This window comes from Rana temporaria, chromosome 1, assembly GCF_905171775.1.
Source record: "Rana temporaria chromosome 1, aRanTem1.1, whole genome shotgun sequence".
In the NCBI taxonomy this organism is placed as follows: domain Eukaryota; kingdom Metazoa; phylum Chordata; class Amphibia; order Anura; family Ranidae; genus Rana; species Rana temporaria.
The window spans coordinates 549,964,788-549,981,738 of NC_053489.1; the positions used below are offsets into that span (position 1 = coordinate 549,964,788).

The 16,951-nt window shown below is 44.0% G+C and overlaps 1 protein-coding gene across 4 annotated transcripts in view; it reads left to right on the forward strand.

Moving 5' to 3' along the window:
- Positions 1–10,522: 10,522 nt before the first annotated feature.
- CEP44 (centrosomal protein 44) overlaps positions 10,523–16,951 on the forward strand; it is a 55,631-nt gene continuing 49,202 nt past the window's right edge. Inside the window, exons 1-2 of one of the 4 annotated variants that reach the window (XM_040333517.1) lie at positions 10,523–10,667; positions 11,056–11,178. In XM_040333517.1, coding sequence (XP_040189451.1) covers positions 11,090–11,178 — 89 coding nt within the window. In that variant the 5' untranslated portion in view covers positions 10,523–10,667; positions 11,056–11,089. The other 3 variants (XM_040333509.1, XM_040333539.1, XM_040333528.1) reach the window with 3 other exon arrangements.

Genomic DNA, 16,951 nt, shown 5'->3' on the forward strand with positions numbered 1-16,951 from the left:
AATTAAATAGCTCACGTGCAGTAACAGCTAATGCGTCTATGTGCGATTAAATAGCACATGTGAACTAACAGCAACTGTGTTTATGTGCAATTAAATAGCCCACGTGCAGTAACAGCAACTGCGTTTATGTGCAATTAAATAGCTCACGTGCAGTAACAGCTAATGCGTTTATGTGCGATTAAATAGCACATGTGAACTAACAGCAACTGCGTTTATGTGCAATTAAATAGCACACGTGCAGTAACAGCTAATGCGTTTATGTGCAATTAAATAGCACACGTCCACTAACACCGAGTACTATGTTTAGGTGTAAACTAAACAGCATTCAGGCAATACAACACGTTAGAGCACTGCAGCTAGCACAATCTACTGCCTGACAAATAGGAATAGCTGATCTAGCTAAGCTATACAGTGTATAAATATATGTACAACGCCTAGGATGTATATATCCTCTACACACTGTAAATGTAACTAAACTGACTAGCCTGCCTGCTCTATCCATCTATCTGGTAGAAAAGACACTGTGTCTCTATCTCTCTCTAACTGACTGTCTGATGTGGTCTGTAACAGCACCGCAACACACTACACGCGGCCGCCTTACAGGCGGCCTTATACACCCTGGCTTTGGCCAATTATGGTTATCGTTTTTTGCGCGCTGTGATTGGCCAAGCATGCAGGGTCATGGTGCATGCCGCAGTGAATTATGGGCCGTTGCGCGTCACTCTAATTGGTCGCGAACGACCCATTTTGTTCGAAATTCGTCGAACGTACGAACAGACGATGTTCGATTTGAACATACGTTCGAATCGAACACAAAGCTCATCCCTAGTAAACACTATAGACAATAGTATTGTTAGAGACCTTGGAGTGGGAGTGGACAGGGGAGTAGTGAGATGGACAAGGCTTCTAAAAAAAATTCAATGAATACTTTGCAAACAGTCTTTTAAGCTGGCCATACACAGTTACTTTTAATTTAGCCAAACGGAAAAAACATTTACTTGATCCAAGCAAATTAAGTACTGTGGATGGAGGAATCTCCCTGTTGGATTCTGACAGCAGCACTAGACCCTGTCAGAAAATGCTAATCAGCAGCTTTCCCACACACCCCAAAATCAACCTTAGGACAAATCCTTCCCCCCAAAATCCCCCTCCTAGCACACACCATTCCCTCCTAACACAAATCCTCTCCATCCAATCCTTCCTCTAAGCCCAAATTCCTACTCCCAGCACAAATCCTTCCCCCACCAAATTCCATCTCACAGCACAGCCCTCTTCCCCTTGCATGGGTTTTACTACCCCTTGGCCACTAAAATGAATGGCTAAGTTCACCCTTCTGAACATGTTACATGTTATACCCATATTTAGGGCATATCATGTAACATGTTCAGCATCCACCCCCTTTCTTGCCTTCCTACATTAGGAAAGGAGATGGAGCTAGCCTTAAGTTCCATCAAGGAAAGATAAAAAGTAAATTGTATATACAACTATATAGATCTGATCCAAAATGAGGGACAAATGAGCAAAGGGGGACACGGTTCCAAATCAGGGACAGTTGGGAGCCATGTGTATGGCCAGCTTTAGTTTCTCTCAGGCAACATTCACTTTCATCATTTAGCAGACAGTGCATTTGGTTTTATCCCAATATTATAAATAGGGCTGTACACATATATGTGTTAATACAGGTAGAGCACAAAACTGGACATAAATATCTGTGCACTTGTGAACAGGGAACATTTCTGGAGGAATGCATTTGCAGCATTAGGTTGGATTCACATCTATGCAAATTGGATGTGGGTTTCCTGCATCCAATTCGCATAGCAGGAGAATGTGACAGGCTCTCTATGGAGCCGGTTCACATATCTCCGGGGCGGCTGCAGGGCACACTGCACCAAAACGCTGTGCATCTTTGGCTCAGTTTTAGGGCTGAATTCAGGCAAAGATTCAGCCCCCATTCATCCCTGAATTGGAGAATGGGGACACACAACATTCCTGTGCGATCCGCAGCCGGCTCCAGTGTGAACCGAGCCTTAACCACTTCAGCCCCGGACCATTTTGCAGCTAAAGGACCAGGCCCCTTTTTGCGATTCGGCACTGCGTCGCTTTAACTGACAATTGCGCGGTCGTGCGACGTGGCTCCTAAACAAAATTGGCATCCTTTTTTCCCAACAAATAGAGCTTTCTTTTGGTGCTATTTGATCGCCTCTGCGTTTTTTATTTTTTGCGCCATAAATAAAAATAGAGTGACAATTTTAATAAAAATGCAATATTTTTTACTTTTTGCTATAATAAATATCCCCAAAAAATATATAAATATAAAAAAAATTCCCTCAGGTTAGGCCGATACGTATTCTTCTACATATTTTTGTTAAAAAAAAAAAAAAAAAAAAAAAAAAAAAAAAAAAAAAAAAAAACGCAATACGCGTTTATTGATTGGTTTGCGCAAAAGTTATAGCATTTACAAAATAGGGGATAGTTATATGGCATTTTTATTATTTTTTTTTTACTAGTAACGGTGGCAATCAGTGTTTTTTTTTCGTGACTGCGACATTATGGCGGACACATCAGACACTTTTGACACATTTTTGGGACCATTGTCATTTTCACAGCGATCAGTGCTATAAAAATGCACTGTGATTACTGTAAAAATTACACCGGCAGTGAGGGGGTTAACCACTAGGTGGCGCTGTAGGGGTTAAGTGTGACCTAATGAGTGTTTATTACTGTAGGGGGGATGGGCTGTGTGTCACATGACACTGATCTCCGCTTCGAGTACACGGGGCCGAGATCAGTGTCATTGTGACTAGGCAGAGCAAGGAGATGCTTGTTTACACAAGCATCTCCCCGCTCCATACGTCCGTGAGACGATCGCCAAGATCCCTACGATGATCGAGTCCGCGGGACGACTCACTAGGAAGGCGGCAGGGTTGGTGGCGGTGGCGCGCTCGCGATCACACGGCAGCATCTTAAAGGCGACGTACCTGTACGTGCCTTTTTCTGTCCGTGCCATTCTGCCGTCGTATATATAAAGGGGCTGGTCCTTAAGTGGTTATTGTATGCTGAATATACTGTGGCAGTGCTGTACCCTGCCACTGTGAACAAAGGAGTTCACATAAGGTTCTCACTGATGCAGGTTGAGGGGCTCCAGAATGTCCATTCTAAATGGAAAAAACTTTTACAGGATTGGTAATGCCCCAATTGGGTTCTGGAGCCCGGGGGCTTCGAAGAGTCTTGGGAGAGAAGACGCATCTAATCCTGTGTCCACGTTTTACTGGAGACCAGCATGTGTGTGGAGACAGACACTGGGAGAGGGTCCACCCTGGCCTCAAATAGAGGTGGCCAGATCTGACCAGACCTCTAAATAGCACCTGAAAACCGCCTCCCATTAATTTCAGTGAAACTTTTTACACTGGGGGGGTACGCTTGCGGGACGTTGGGAAAAGTCCTGCAAGCAGCATCTTTGGGGCGGTTTGGAAGCGATATATACAGCACTCCCAAACCGCCCTGCCCATTGAAATAAATGGAAGTGAAACAGCGCTTTGAAATCGCCGCAAAACGGGCATTTTTAACCTTTCTGGGGTTAAAAGCACCACGCTAGCAGCCACAAAGTGCTGCTTAAACAGCGCTAAATCACTGCTAAAACGAACAGCGCTTTAGCGCCAACGCGACCGAGACCCCAGTGTAAAAGGGGTCTAAGCAGGAGAGCACACCGTGGTCAGTTCTTTCGCTGTGGTGGGAACTCAGCCTGCTCTCCTCTAATGATCAGACTTGTCCTGACACATCATCCCCTGCACAGACTGTCACCGGGAAGATCAGTGTGCGGTTGCTTCTCCTTCCCCCAGCTCTTATGCAGCTGAGAACAGAGGAAAGGGGGGGGGGGGGTGTATTTACAATATTTTTCTATATCTATATACAAATGTTTTGTCTTTCTTTTCTGTTTTAAACAGAATGGATTGTTTTACATTTAACATAAATATCCGATAAAAAACCTGAAAGGATTGCTCAACCCAAGACCAAACAATTAAAGGAGTTGTAAAGGAAAATGTTTTTTCACTTTAATGCAATCTATACATTAAGGTGAAAAAACATCTGCTGCTGCCGGCCCCCTCCCGAGCCCCCCTTATACTTACCTGACCCCTCGAAAGTCCTGCGCGTGGTCCCGCGATCCTTTTTGCCGCTCAGCCTGGCCGCTGATTGGCTGGAGCGGATGGATTGAGAGCAGCGCAGCCATTGGCTTGCGCTGCTGTCAATTTTACACCCAGCTCCTTCTACAAAAGCCAATTGAAAAATTGACTTTCTTTAAGCTGGGTGGTTCTGACAGGGCTTTAACCACTTAACCCCCGGACCATTTTGCGATTCGGCACTGCGTCGCTTTAACTGACAATTGCGCGGTCGTGCAACGTGGCTCCCAAACAACATTAACGTCCTTTGTTCCCCACAAATAGAGCTTTCTTTTGGTGGTATTTGATCACCTCTGCGGTTTTTAGTTTTTGCGCTATAAACAAAAATAGAGCGACAATTTTTATTTATTTTTTACTTTTTGCTTTAAAAAATATCCCCCAAAAATATATAAAAAAAATATTTTTTTTCCTCAGTTTAGGCCGATACGTACTCTACATATTTTTCGTAAAAAAAAAAATCGCAATTAGCGTTTATTGATTGGTTTGCGCAAAAGTTATAGCGTTTACAAAATAGGGGGTATTTTTATTAATATTTTTTTTTTACTAGTAATGGCGGCGATCAGCGATTTTTTTTGGTACTGCGACATTATGGCGGACACATTTTTGGGACTATTGGCATTTTTATAGCGATCAGTGCTATAAAAATGCATTGGATTACTATAAAAATGCCACTGGCAGTGAAGGGGTTAATACTAGGGGGCGGAGAAGGGGTTAAGTATGTTCCCTGGGTGTGTTCTAACTGTAGGGGGGGTGGCCTCACTAGGGGAAATGACTGATCTTCTGTTCATACATTGTATGAACAGAAGATCAGTATTTCTCCCCCTGACAGGACCGGGAGCTGTGTGTTTACACTGACGCTGCCCATACACGTGTATGCAGGTGTTGGGGAGAGGAGTGCTGCCCATACACGTGTATGAAGGCTAGAGATTGTAAGATATCCTAACAAATTAAGTAATGTTTTCGGCAGCAATCTGGGATTGGCAGCCAATCCCAGACGACGTCAACATATGACGAAACGCGTAGGTGTAGCCTGCGTCCCGAAGTCATCACGCTCTACAGAACGATAGACTGATACAGCAGAAGGAACGGGAGGAGACGCCGAGAATTCATTGCACCATGCTTGAGAATATTTGTATATCGCTCGCGCAGTACATCTACCTCTTGTAAGTGCATTACCATTTTTTATTAAAGTCTCTTGTCGCAGTCTACACTATGGGCTTTTTTTGCTTTTGTTTCTATGCTTGAGATCCTTATCAGCATTTGACTTCGCACATCTGAACCGGCCCCAGCCATAAGTCTTTCTTGGGAGACTTTAAACACCCTGTGCCTGGTCTGACCGCCTGTCTGTGGTCTTAATATCTGGTAAGGAGTAGGGCTGCAACTAACGATTATTTTCATAATCGATTAGTTGGCCGATTATTGTTTCGATTAATCGGATAAAAGCCTTAAAAAAAAAAAAAAAGGTTCTCCATTGAAGTATATTGAACCAAAAAAAAAATAGTACCGTTTTGCGTTAAAAAGTCCTTGCCCTTTCCAAATACGCGAATACGCTATGTGAACGTGTCCCATAGGAAAACATGTAAATGAACTGTAGTGTGTTTCTGCAAAAAGCACCAAAAAACAGAGGTGTGACCCCAGGCCTGAGATGTTTAGTAACATAATGGGGTTAAAAAAAACAAAAATAAGTACAAAAAGAGCAAATAATCGCTACTGTAAGGGGTTAATTTTTTTTACTGTGGGACAGTGAAAGTAATATTTACAGTAGTGATTTGCTTTTTTGTACTATAAAGGGCTAATATTTTTTTTTTCTTTAACACCATTATGTTACTGGCCGATTAATCGATTATGAAAATTGTAATCGATTAATTTCATAATCGATTAGTTGTCGATTAATCGATTAGTTGTTTCGGCCCTCTCACCTGGGTGTTCACTTGGTGGAAGGAAGTTTACCCTTTGATGTCACATCACTCATGATAAGAAGATTTTGACTTTATTTTCCACTTTACCACTCTTGGAACTTATTTTTTGGATCATTTATCCACTTATATATATTCACTATTTAGACATTTATGCCATACCCTTGGATTGATTGCATTATTTATCTCCCTTTGGTTATTAATAGATTGGTATTCACCTACCCTGTTTTTGGTATATGTACACAGCTTATATATATTCTGTGGGTGTGGTTTACCGTATTTATCGGCGTATACCGCGCACTATTTTGCCCTGAAAATCAGGGCAAAATCGTGGGTGCGCGGTATACGCCGATACCCGCCACGAGTTTGAATACTGCTCCGGCATATACCGAGCGCAGTACACTCATGTATCTTCGGGCAGTCTCGGCGCCTCTCGCGCTGACGTCCTGAGCGTACAGGACGTCAGCGCGAGAGTTGCCGAGCCTGCCCGACGATACACGAGTGTACTGCGCTCGGTATATGTCGGCGCAGTATTCAAACTCGACGCGGGAAACGAGCGGGGAGGACGCCGCAGAAGGACGCCGGACCCGACGAAGAGGACACCCGAAGCCGCAGACGGACGCCAGACCCGACGAAGAGGACCCCCGGAAGCCGCAGAAGGACCTGTACCCGACGAAGAGGACACCCGAAGCCACAGACGGACGTCGGACCCGACGAGGCCGCCGATGGACGCCACGCAAGACACCAAAACTGTAAGTACAAAAAAAAAAAAAAATTTCCACAGGATTCGGGGCAACTTTAGGGGTGCGCGGGAGCGCGTTATACCGCGATAAATACGGTAATTTTATTTCACACACTTTGGTAACCATTTGCAATTTTTATTAATTTTTCTATTTTTTGGTGTCATTACCTATTTTTCACATTTATTGTTTGTGCGCTGTACCTCATTTTTTAACACGTTTCTCGAATTTTGTATCTACATTTTTTGGTACCGGCAGCATTTACACATTTTTTTGTTTAGCGCAGTGTTCTTTCCCATTTTTTCCAAATACCTGTCTTAGACAGGTATCTGCACCTCCCTCCCCCAGAAAGGTGCCAAATGTGACACCGGAGGGGGGAGGGTTCCAATGAGCGGAAGTTCCACTTTAGGGTGGAGCTCCACTTTAAAGCGGATGTGCCAGCAAAAAAAATATTAAAAGCCAGCAGCTACAAATACTGCAGCTGCTGACTTTTAATATTAGGACACTTACCTGTCCTGGAGTCCAGCGCCGTCCGCAGCAGAGCACGAGCGATCGCTCGTCTCTCTGCTGCTCCCCCCGCCATCCTCAGTGAGGGAACCAGGAAGTGAAGCGCTCCGGCTTCTCTACCCGGTTCCCTACGACGCATGCGCGAGTTGCGCTGCGCCGCTGATTGGCTCCCGCTGTGCTCTGGGAGCCGAGTGTTCCCAGAGCACAACGGGGGTGAGGACAGAAGGAGAAAACTGCCCGCAGAAAACCCGAGACTGTGTGGCCGGAAGTGGGTGCAAATACCTGTCTTTAGACAGGTATGTGCACCCCCCTCCCCCCTGAAAGGTGTCGAATGTGACACCGGAGGGGGGGGGCGGGTTCCGATCAGCGTGAGTTCCACTTTAGGGTGGAGCTCCGCTTTAAGTACAGCATTATTAGACACTAATCTATATGGAACTCCATTACTTTTAAATATGTTCAATTCAAGTGGTGATGGCATAGGTTGCCACACCAAGCTGGCTCTCCCTCCACAGGCCGCTATCACTTTCTGCAGGCATGGGAAATTTTATTTACAATGTATGAAAAGCCAAACTTTTATTTTTATTTTTTTGGAAAGAATAAGTAGGGCTTAAAAGGGACACTAAACCCTGGTTTACAAAGCGTTATATTAAAGTATTTATTCTTAGTTTAAAAAAAGTACCTTCTATTGCTCTCAGCCTCCTCCAAATGTATTCGTTTTTGGTGCTGAGCTTCAACTTCCTGTCAGAGGGTGGCTACATTCATTCTCCGTGGTCCCACTGTATGTAGGAATGTAGCCACCCTCTCACCCCTGAGATGGACTAGGTATTATGGGGGGGTGTAGTGTGCATACAGCAGTGCACATGACTAACATACATTGCCAATTCCAAAACATGGAAGTGAGAGAGGAAAAGAAGAGGTTAGGGAGTTCACAGAGCATACTACAAGGAGGCAGAAAACCACAGGAAGAAACTATTCCAAGCAGTCTTAACTACTTAAAGCGGAGTACCACCCAAAAATAGAACTTCCACTTTTCGGAACCCTCCCCCCTCCAGTGTCACATGTAGCACCTTTTCAGGGGGGGGAAGCAGATACCCTTGTAATACAGGCATTTTGCTCCCACTTCCGGGCATAGATACCCGAGCCACCCGCGGGTATCTACGTCACTTCCGGCGCCTTCTCCATTCCCCACGCTGTCTTCTGGGAGACACACAGGTCCAAGAAGACAGCAGGGACCAGTGGAATTGCGCAGCTTGAGTCGCGCTTGCGCAGTAGGGAACCAGGAAGTGAAGCCACCAGGCTTCAGTTCCTGATTCCCTTACCAAAGATGGCGGCGGCAGCATCCGAGAGCCAAACAATAGCTTGGCTTCAGGTGCCAACATCGCGGGCGCCCTGGACAGGTAAGTGTCCTTACTTTAAAAGTCAGCAGCTGCAGAATTCGTAGCTGAACTCCGCTTTAACCACTTAAGGACCCCTTCACGCCGATATACGTCGGCAGAATGGCACGGCTGGGCACATCCACGTACATGTACATGGCCCTTTAAGCCCAGCCGTGGGTCGCGGGTGCGTGCACGCGACCCGGTCCGAAGCTCCGTGGCCGCGGGACTCACGGACCCGATCGCCGCTGGAGTCCCGCGATCAGTCCCCGGAGCTGAAGAACGGAGAGAGCTGTGTGTAAAACACAGCTTCCCGGTTCTTCACTGTGGCGCGGTCATCGATCGTGTGTTCCCTTTTATAGGGAACCACAATCTATGACGTCACACCTACAGCCACACCCCCCTACAGTTAGAAACACAAATGAGGTCGCACATAGCCCCATCAGCGCCCCCTTGTGGTTAACTCCCAAACTGCAATTGTCATTTTCACAGTAAACAATGCATTTTAAATGCATTTTTTGCTGTGAAAATGTGTCAAAATTGTCCGAAGTGTCCGCCATAATGTCGCAGTCATGAAAAAAAACGCTGATCGCTGCCATTAGTAGTAAAAAAAAAAATAATAATAATAAAAATGCAATAAAACTATCCCCTTTTTTGTAAACGCTATAAATTTTGCGCAAACCAATCGATAAACTCTTATTGCGATTTTTTTTTACCAAAAATAGGTAGAATAATACGTATCGGCCTAAACTGAGGAAAAAAAATTATATTTTATATATTTTTGGGAGATATTTATTATAGAAAAAAGTAAAAACTATTGAATTTTTTTCAAAATTGGCGCTCTTTTTTGTTTATAGCGCAAAAAATAAAAACCACAGAGGTAATCAAATACCACCAAAAGAAAGCTCTATTTGTGGGAAAAAAAGGACAATTTTGTTTGGGAGCCACGTTGCAAGGCCGCGCAATTTTCAGTTAAAGCGACGCAGTGCCGAATCGCAAAAACTCTCCGGGTCCTTTAGCTATCTAAAGGTCCGGGTCTTAAGTGGTTAAGGACCAGGCCTATTTTTTTTAAGTTGTTGATTAGTAAAAATCTGTTTTTTTTGCTAAAGAATATAGAGTGAATAGGAATAGTGGCGCTGCCTAAGTGTATTTCTACACCTATGTGATCCTGATATGGTAGACATGATTATTTTTTCCTTCTGACACCCTAAAAAAATAAAATGGCGATTGTTGCAATACTTTATGTCACACTGTATTTGCGCAGCGGACTTACAAGTGCAATTTTGTGAAAAAAAAAAAAAGACAACGGTAAAGTTTGCCCAATTCTTTTCTAGAGGTGTGAAAGATAATATTACGCAGAGTAAATTGATACCCAACATGTCACACTTCAAAACTGCGCCCACTTGTGGAATGGCGACAACCCTAAAAATCTCCATAGGCGACATTAAAGAATTTCTACAGGTTATCAGTTTTGGGTTACAGAGAAGGTATTTTGCTAGAAGTATTGCTCTCGCCCCAACGACTGCGGCGATACCTCACATGTGTGGTTTGAACAATTAGGCTTTTGTCAGAGTCAAGCAAATCCTTACAGTTGCCCACTTTGTTTCATTACCCGCCGGGTGGACCTTCATCGGCAGAACACCGAATGCTACTGACAGATACCAAACGTCTGCCGCCCAACCGTCAAATACCTACAGCCACGCCCCCGAACCCGCCCCGCGTCTCTAGGCCAACCAGAGCCCTTTTTTCAACTGCTATCCCCGCTCTTGGCATGTGTTAGAGGGCTTCTGGTTGGTTCCATGAAAATAAGCTCGTCATTGGCCGTACAGTGCGGAGGGCGGAGTCTGTAGTAACGTTTGTGTATTGTTGATGCACAGGCTGCGCTTTACATCCGGATAAGCCGTTGTGGTCGGTGTGATGTACTTTATCGGTGCAGTGCTGGTATGTGGTCAGGTGTGTGTGTATGGGGGATATCGCTGTATGCTTTTATAGCAGTCATTTCTGTCTGTGGGTGATGTCAGAGATTGTAGGGTGTGCAGGTACTTGTAGTTCTACAGCATAGCCCCTCACCTGGCCTCCCTTGTGTCTCATTACTGTATAGCTGGGATTCTTCTTAGTTCCATGTAGTCTGTGTCCCCCGAAGGTTCCATCATTGCCCTTTGGGGTATGTCGTCCTTTTCACATTTAGAAGGTTGGGGGGGATCTGGCTTTTTCACTTTTCACTTAACATGTTGTTGTTGTTGTTGTTATTATTATTATTATTATTATTATTATTATTATTATTATTATTATTATTATTATTATTATTATTATTATTATTATATATATTTTTTTGCTTCAGGCTGATTAAAACCGAACCATTTAAAGTAGACATCATGGCAACAGGCGATATTAAAGGGGTCCTCAGAAAACTGGAGCAGAGGCTGCGAATTATCACGTATCCCAGAGATGTGGACTATTCCAGGTAAGGACTCCGAACCACCTCAACATGTTTCACTCCCTTCATTACCAGGCCAGCTTTTAGTTTTCAGTCCTGTGATAATTTTACTGATGTATGACCAAGCATCTAACACTGTAGCCAGATTTTTGCTTCCCGATTTACGTATATATGCGATGGGGGAACCAGCGCGATTCCAGTGCAGGTTCCCTTATTGCATGTCACACTGACATCTGCGAACCGCTGCGGGTGTCAATGCAAAGTTAATGACGCCCCCAGATTTGTCTCGTAGTGCGAACAGCCAAATGGTGTGAACACCCATGCGATCTGATTCCAATGCGGATCATAAAAAGAGCCCTGCTCCATTTGCATGTGGTCTGCAGTGCAGTGCGGTGCGAATCGCATGCCATGTCTAGCATCGCACCAGCATGAAAACAGCCAGAGTGACAATTGTGCGGTCGTGCAGCACTGTACCCAAACAAAATGTTCATTTTTTTTTTTTTTTTTTTTTTAGACAGTTAAAGGGTTACAAAAGGAATTTTTTTTTTTTTTTTTTTTCTAAATAGCTTACTTTACCTTACTGCAGTCCTGGTTTCATGTCCTAATTGCTAGTTTTTGCTCTGATGTTGCTGTAAAACTGCTCTGTTCTGGACACTTCCTGGTTGTCTGGCTCCGTATGAAAAAAGTCATGGGAGAGTTTAGTTTCGTTTTCGTAGCCATGACTCTCTATGGCACTGTCCAGCACAGAGGCATAAAATAACATGCAAAGACTAAACTACTTTCAGTTTCGTTTTTTCATCTAAGAGGCACATTAGATGATTGATTTTTATCTAGCTTTCTTTTGGTGGTATTTAACCACTTCAGTATAGGACCCCCCCCCCCCCCCCCCTTCCCGCCCAAGCCAATTTATAGCTTTCAGCGCTGTTGCTGTTTAAATGACAATTGCGCAGTCATGCTGCACTGTACCCAAGCAAAACTGTACCCACAAATCAGGGCTGTGGAGTCGGTAGATAAATACTCCGACTCCTCAGTTTTTTTATACTTCCGACTCCGACTCCTCTGTATTAATATGTGAATATATTTTATACATTCCTTGAAGGAAAGAAAGGCAACATACATGTCATTACCACAGGAGTTTTTATAGCCTTAGCTGAATGACAGCAGTTTTTCCAATGGTTTACAGCTTCAGTCTTGAACTATTGACCCTCCATTCCCTTCACTTATACAAGTGTCTCTAGTCCTGCAAAAAACATATTTACTTAAAGCGGGAGTTCACCCATTTATTAAATTTTTGCCCTTGTCCCCTTAGATTCCTGCTCGTTCGGTCTAGGGGAATCGGCTATTTGTATTAAAATATGATCCGTACTTACCCGTTTTCGAGATGCATCTTCTTCCGTCGCTTCCGGGTATGGGTCTTCGAGAGCGGGCGTTCCTTCTTGATTGACAGTCTTCCAAGAGGCTTCCGACGGTCGCATCCATCGCGTCACTCGTAGCCGAAAGAAGCCGAACGTCGGTGCGGCTCTATACTGCGCCTGCGCACCGACGTTCGGCTTCTTTCGGAAAATCGTGACGCGATGGATGCGACCGTCGGAAGCCTCTCAGAAGACTGTCAATCAAGAAGGAACGCCCATTCCCGCAGCCCATACCCGAAAGCGACGGAGAGGATGCATCTCGTAAACGAGTAAGTACTGCTCATATTTTAAAACAAATGGCCGATTCCCCTAGACCGAACGAGCAGGAATCTAAGGCTAAAAAGTGCTCTCTAAGGGTGAACCCCCGCTTTAATCCCTTATCAGTGAGAGGCTAGGTTACCCATGGGCGCTGCGTTCCCTGTAACAGCAGAACACAACACTATGGAAAGTATAAGTATTGTCGCTCTAATTGTGCGTTGCGTGCCATATAGTGAAGCACATGAAAAGCATGCTTCTTCACGGTCACTTAACGTGTTCGTTTTGCGGTTACGCGAGGCACTGCATGCATTGGTCTTTATTCTTACAGCAGAGAAGTCATTAATTATAACTTTTTGTGAATTGGGACATTTAAACTTGCTTTTTTTTTTTAATTCCAATCAAAATTTAGTCGGAGTCTGTGCATTGTTTTCCGACTCCAGGTACCCAAAATCTACTCCGACTCCTCGACTCTGACTCCACAGCACTGCCACAAATAGAGCTTTCTTTTGATAGTATTAGATCACCTCTGCGGTTTTTAATTTTTTTGCTAAACCAACATAAAAAAAGACCTAAAATTTTGAAAAAATATGTTTTTCGTTGTTTCTGTTATAAAATCTTGTAAATGAGTACGTTTTCTCCTTCACTAATGAGGCTGCACTGACGGGCACGGATAAAGTGGCACTAATAAGCGTGGATGAGGTGACTCTAATGGTCACTGATTGTGGGCACTGAAAGGCTGCACTGATGGGCACTTATGGATGGGCACTGATGGTTGGCACTAATTGACATTGATGGGCATCACTGATTGGGAGGCACTGGCAGCCGTCTGTCAGATGCGAGTGAACAAAAGCCGATTAACGTCTCTTCCTGTTTACATCATGACCAGACGTGATTGGACACGGCTGATCACGTGGTAAAGAGTCTGTCAGAGACTCTTTACCTAGATCAGAGTTGTGGTGTGTCAGAGTGACACACCGCAGCAACGATCGCCGCGATGCATCATATGACATCCGATCAGGATAACACAACCACTTTGCCACCATCATTTTGCTATATGGTGGGTGGCAACTGGGATTTTTTTTTTTTTTTTTTTTGCTAAAAAAAAAAAAACGAAAAAAGACTGACATTTTAAAAAAGGAAAAAGTTTCTGTTATAAAATTTTGTAAATAAGCCATTTTTTTTCCTTCACTGATGTTCAGTGCCATGATTATCAGTGTAGATGTCCCCCACGTGGATTGCCGCTTACTGGCTCTTTTCTCCTCACGTGCTGTCAATGTGAGGAGAAGCCTGCCAATAACTGACAAATTATGTTTACACTGTGATCAGCAGTGATTGGCTCTTTACCCCGATCTGTGTCCGAAGGATGTGTCAGGACAAGTCTGATCTTTGGAGGAGAGCACACTGAGTTCCCAGCTAGCTAGAGAACTGACCACGATGTGCTCTCCTGCTTAGCGTGGTCATTTTTTTTAAATAGGAAAGCAGAGGAACTGGCAAGAACATCAGGGATTCACACAAAGGAAGCAATACAAAGAGAATAGCATAGTTGCTCATACAAGTACATGGTATAGCGGGCACATATAAGGAACATGAAGTGCTGGGGGAAAAAAACAGAGGGCCCCAAGGTCCCAGAAGCCCCCCCCATGTGACAAGCCCTTTATTAAAAAATTTCCCCCGGTGTAGATCCATCGTTGATCATGGTGAACACCAGCCCAAAAAGAAGAAAGGTCTTGTAAAAAACTGTGTGTGTGTGTTTTATTTGACACTTTTTGGTGAATGAGTAGGGGTACAATGTACCTCACACTCATAGGAGGTGGGCCTGGATCTGCATGCTCGGTTATTGCTGCCATTTGTTTTTTTTTAAATTTGGCTGTCAGGAGGCGATACCGCTGACAGCTGATGACTCATCTATTGTCAAGAACGTTACAGCCGGGTTGCCAACCCTCTCCTTAACATCCAGCTATTCACTGGTTGTTAACGATGCCAGCGACCCCGCTCCTAAACGGTGTTTAGCTAAGTTTACACACTCTGCTAAACGCCACCAAAAATAATAACACACCTTTTTTTTCAGCAGTTTTTAGCTTTCTAGTGTGCATTGAGCTTTACAGTGTAATTCCTGAAATCTTTTGATTGGTTGCTATTATTTTCTTTGGTGTATTGTAGCTAGTCTAAACCCAGCACCCGTCTAAAGAGGGAGCCATATTGCTTTTCAGAGGCAATTTAAATGTGGCAAGGAGGCAGTGCGACACCTCTTTGCCGCCTGTTTTAACAATTTTTGCAGAACAAATGCACCCATTTGCATTCGGCGGGGGCCTGTCGTCCACCGATTGTGATATGCATGTTGGTTAGTTTTAGTAAACGCCCCCATTTGCAGCCATTGCAGTTTAAGGGGGAAAACACATCTTAGGTTTTTACCACCCATTACTGTACATTTAAACTTGGCCTTATAGAGTACTTGCTGACCCATTAATTTGTATGCAGATAAAAATCACCAAGTTGACATTCAATTCACACCTGAGCTTAGCGATTTTCTGGCGTTTGTATTTGAGCGTTTTTAGGTATTTATTAAAACTGTTTTATAGCTTCAGGCATTGTTTTAGCCAATTAAAAAGGGGAGGAGAGATTAAGGATATTGGGGGTGGAGAGCTGCTGTTTGAGTTGAAAATGGGCGACAAAATGCTCGTAAAGCGCTCATGTTGTACATTTTCAAGCGTTCCCCTTGAAGTCTATGGGCCCAATCTTCCTCCAATCTGCCAAAAAGTTCCTGTACATTTTTTTGAGCGACTGGCATTGTGCTTCAGGCGACAGAACGCTCAGATGTGAACAGGGGCCATTGAAATCAATGGGATTTAGCTTGCTGAGTCACAAGCTTCAAGCAGAAAATCGCTCAGGTGTGAATGGGGCCTTAGGGGAGTAGCTCTGTACGCAACACTACTGTGTGTGTGTGTGTGTGTGTGTGTGTGTGTGTGTGTGTGTGTGTTTAAATTAAAAGGAAAAACAAGTCGTTTCTTCCCTTACCTTCTTTTTTAAGACTAGTTCCACATCTAGTCATTTACTAAATCTTGCTGCCTTCACCTCTGTAATATCTCCAAAATATGCCCTTCTTAAAAATGTAAAAAAAAAAGTGTGGCCCCCCAATCCATACGAGGCATTTTGGCTGCATGCTCGGATAAGGGTCTGGTGGAATGGAGGAGGGGGACCCCAACACAGTGTTTTTTTTTTTTATTTGTTTATAAATGTTAGTTTTGCTGCAACAGGTTCTATACACGAAAACAAATGTGCTACTTTACTGGCATACTAAGTACGTTTTCTTTTGCCGGCAATGTTGTTTTTTTTTTTTTATTATAGCCTATTGACAGCTGATGACTCTGTTAAAGGGGTGTTCTGCCTAAAAAATTAAGTCAGCAACTACAAATACTGCACCTGCTGACTTCTAATAATCGGACACTCCCCTGTCCCAGGCTCCAGCGATGCGGGGGAATAAAGCCCTGCTTGTCTTCCCCTCCTCTCCATGGTGCCGGCATTGTCACTGTTGGCGCCCGTCTGTGGCTTCACAGCGGGGTCACCTTTCTTTAAAGTGGAAGTTCAATTTTTGGGTGGAACTCCACATTAAGAATGCTGAGGCTGGCTTCCCAGCCCGCTCCATAGCAACCAGCTGTCTACTTTGCGTTATGCCACATCGCATGTTTTATTGCCAGCATGGCAATGTCCTAATCAGTGCAATGCCGACCCTGCAGCGATGCCCCGCAAAAGTAGTTGTCCTGGCGACTTTGGGGGCGATTTTCTGTCGAATTGCCCCCGAAGTCTGACTGCATTGCCGGTTCAGCTGAACTCGTACGATTGTAAATTTGCCCTCAATGTGAACCTGGGCTTATTTTTATCAAATTGAGAAATGTTCCACTTTAATAAAGTGTTTACCCCTTGGCTTTCTTTTTGTTACTAAACAGTACATTTTACTATCAGGTAGTCATGCTCCGCCTCCTTTGCTCATGTGATACAGTAGCTGTATTGATCAATATTTTTATTGCATAGTCATAAGATGGCATATTTTTCTTATCTATGTGCCAACACACAAAGCGTATAAGAAAATGCTCATCGAATGCACCTCTCTGTAAAAGTTTAGTAGAATTCTC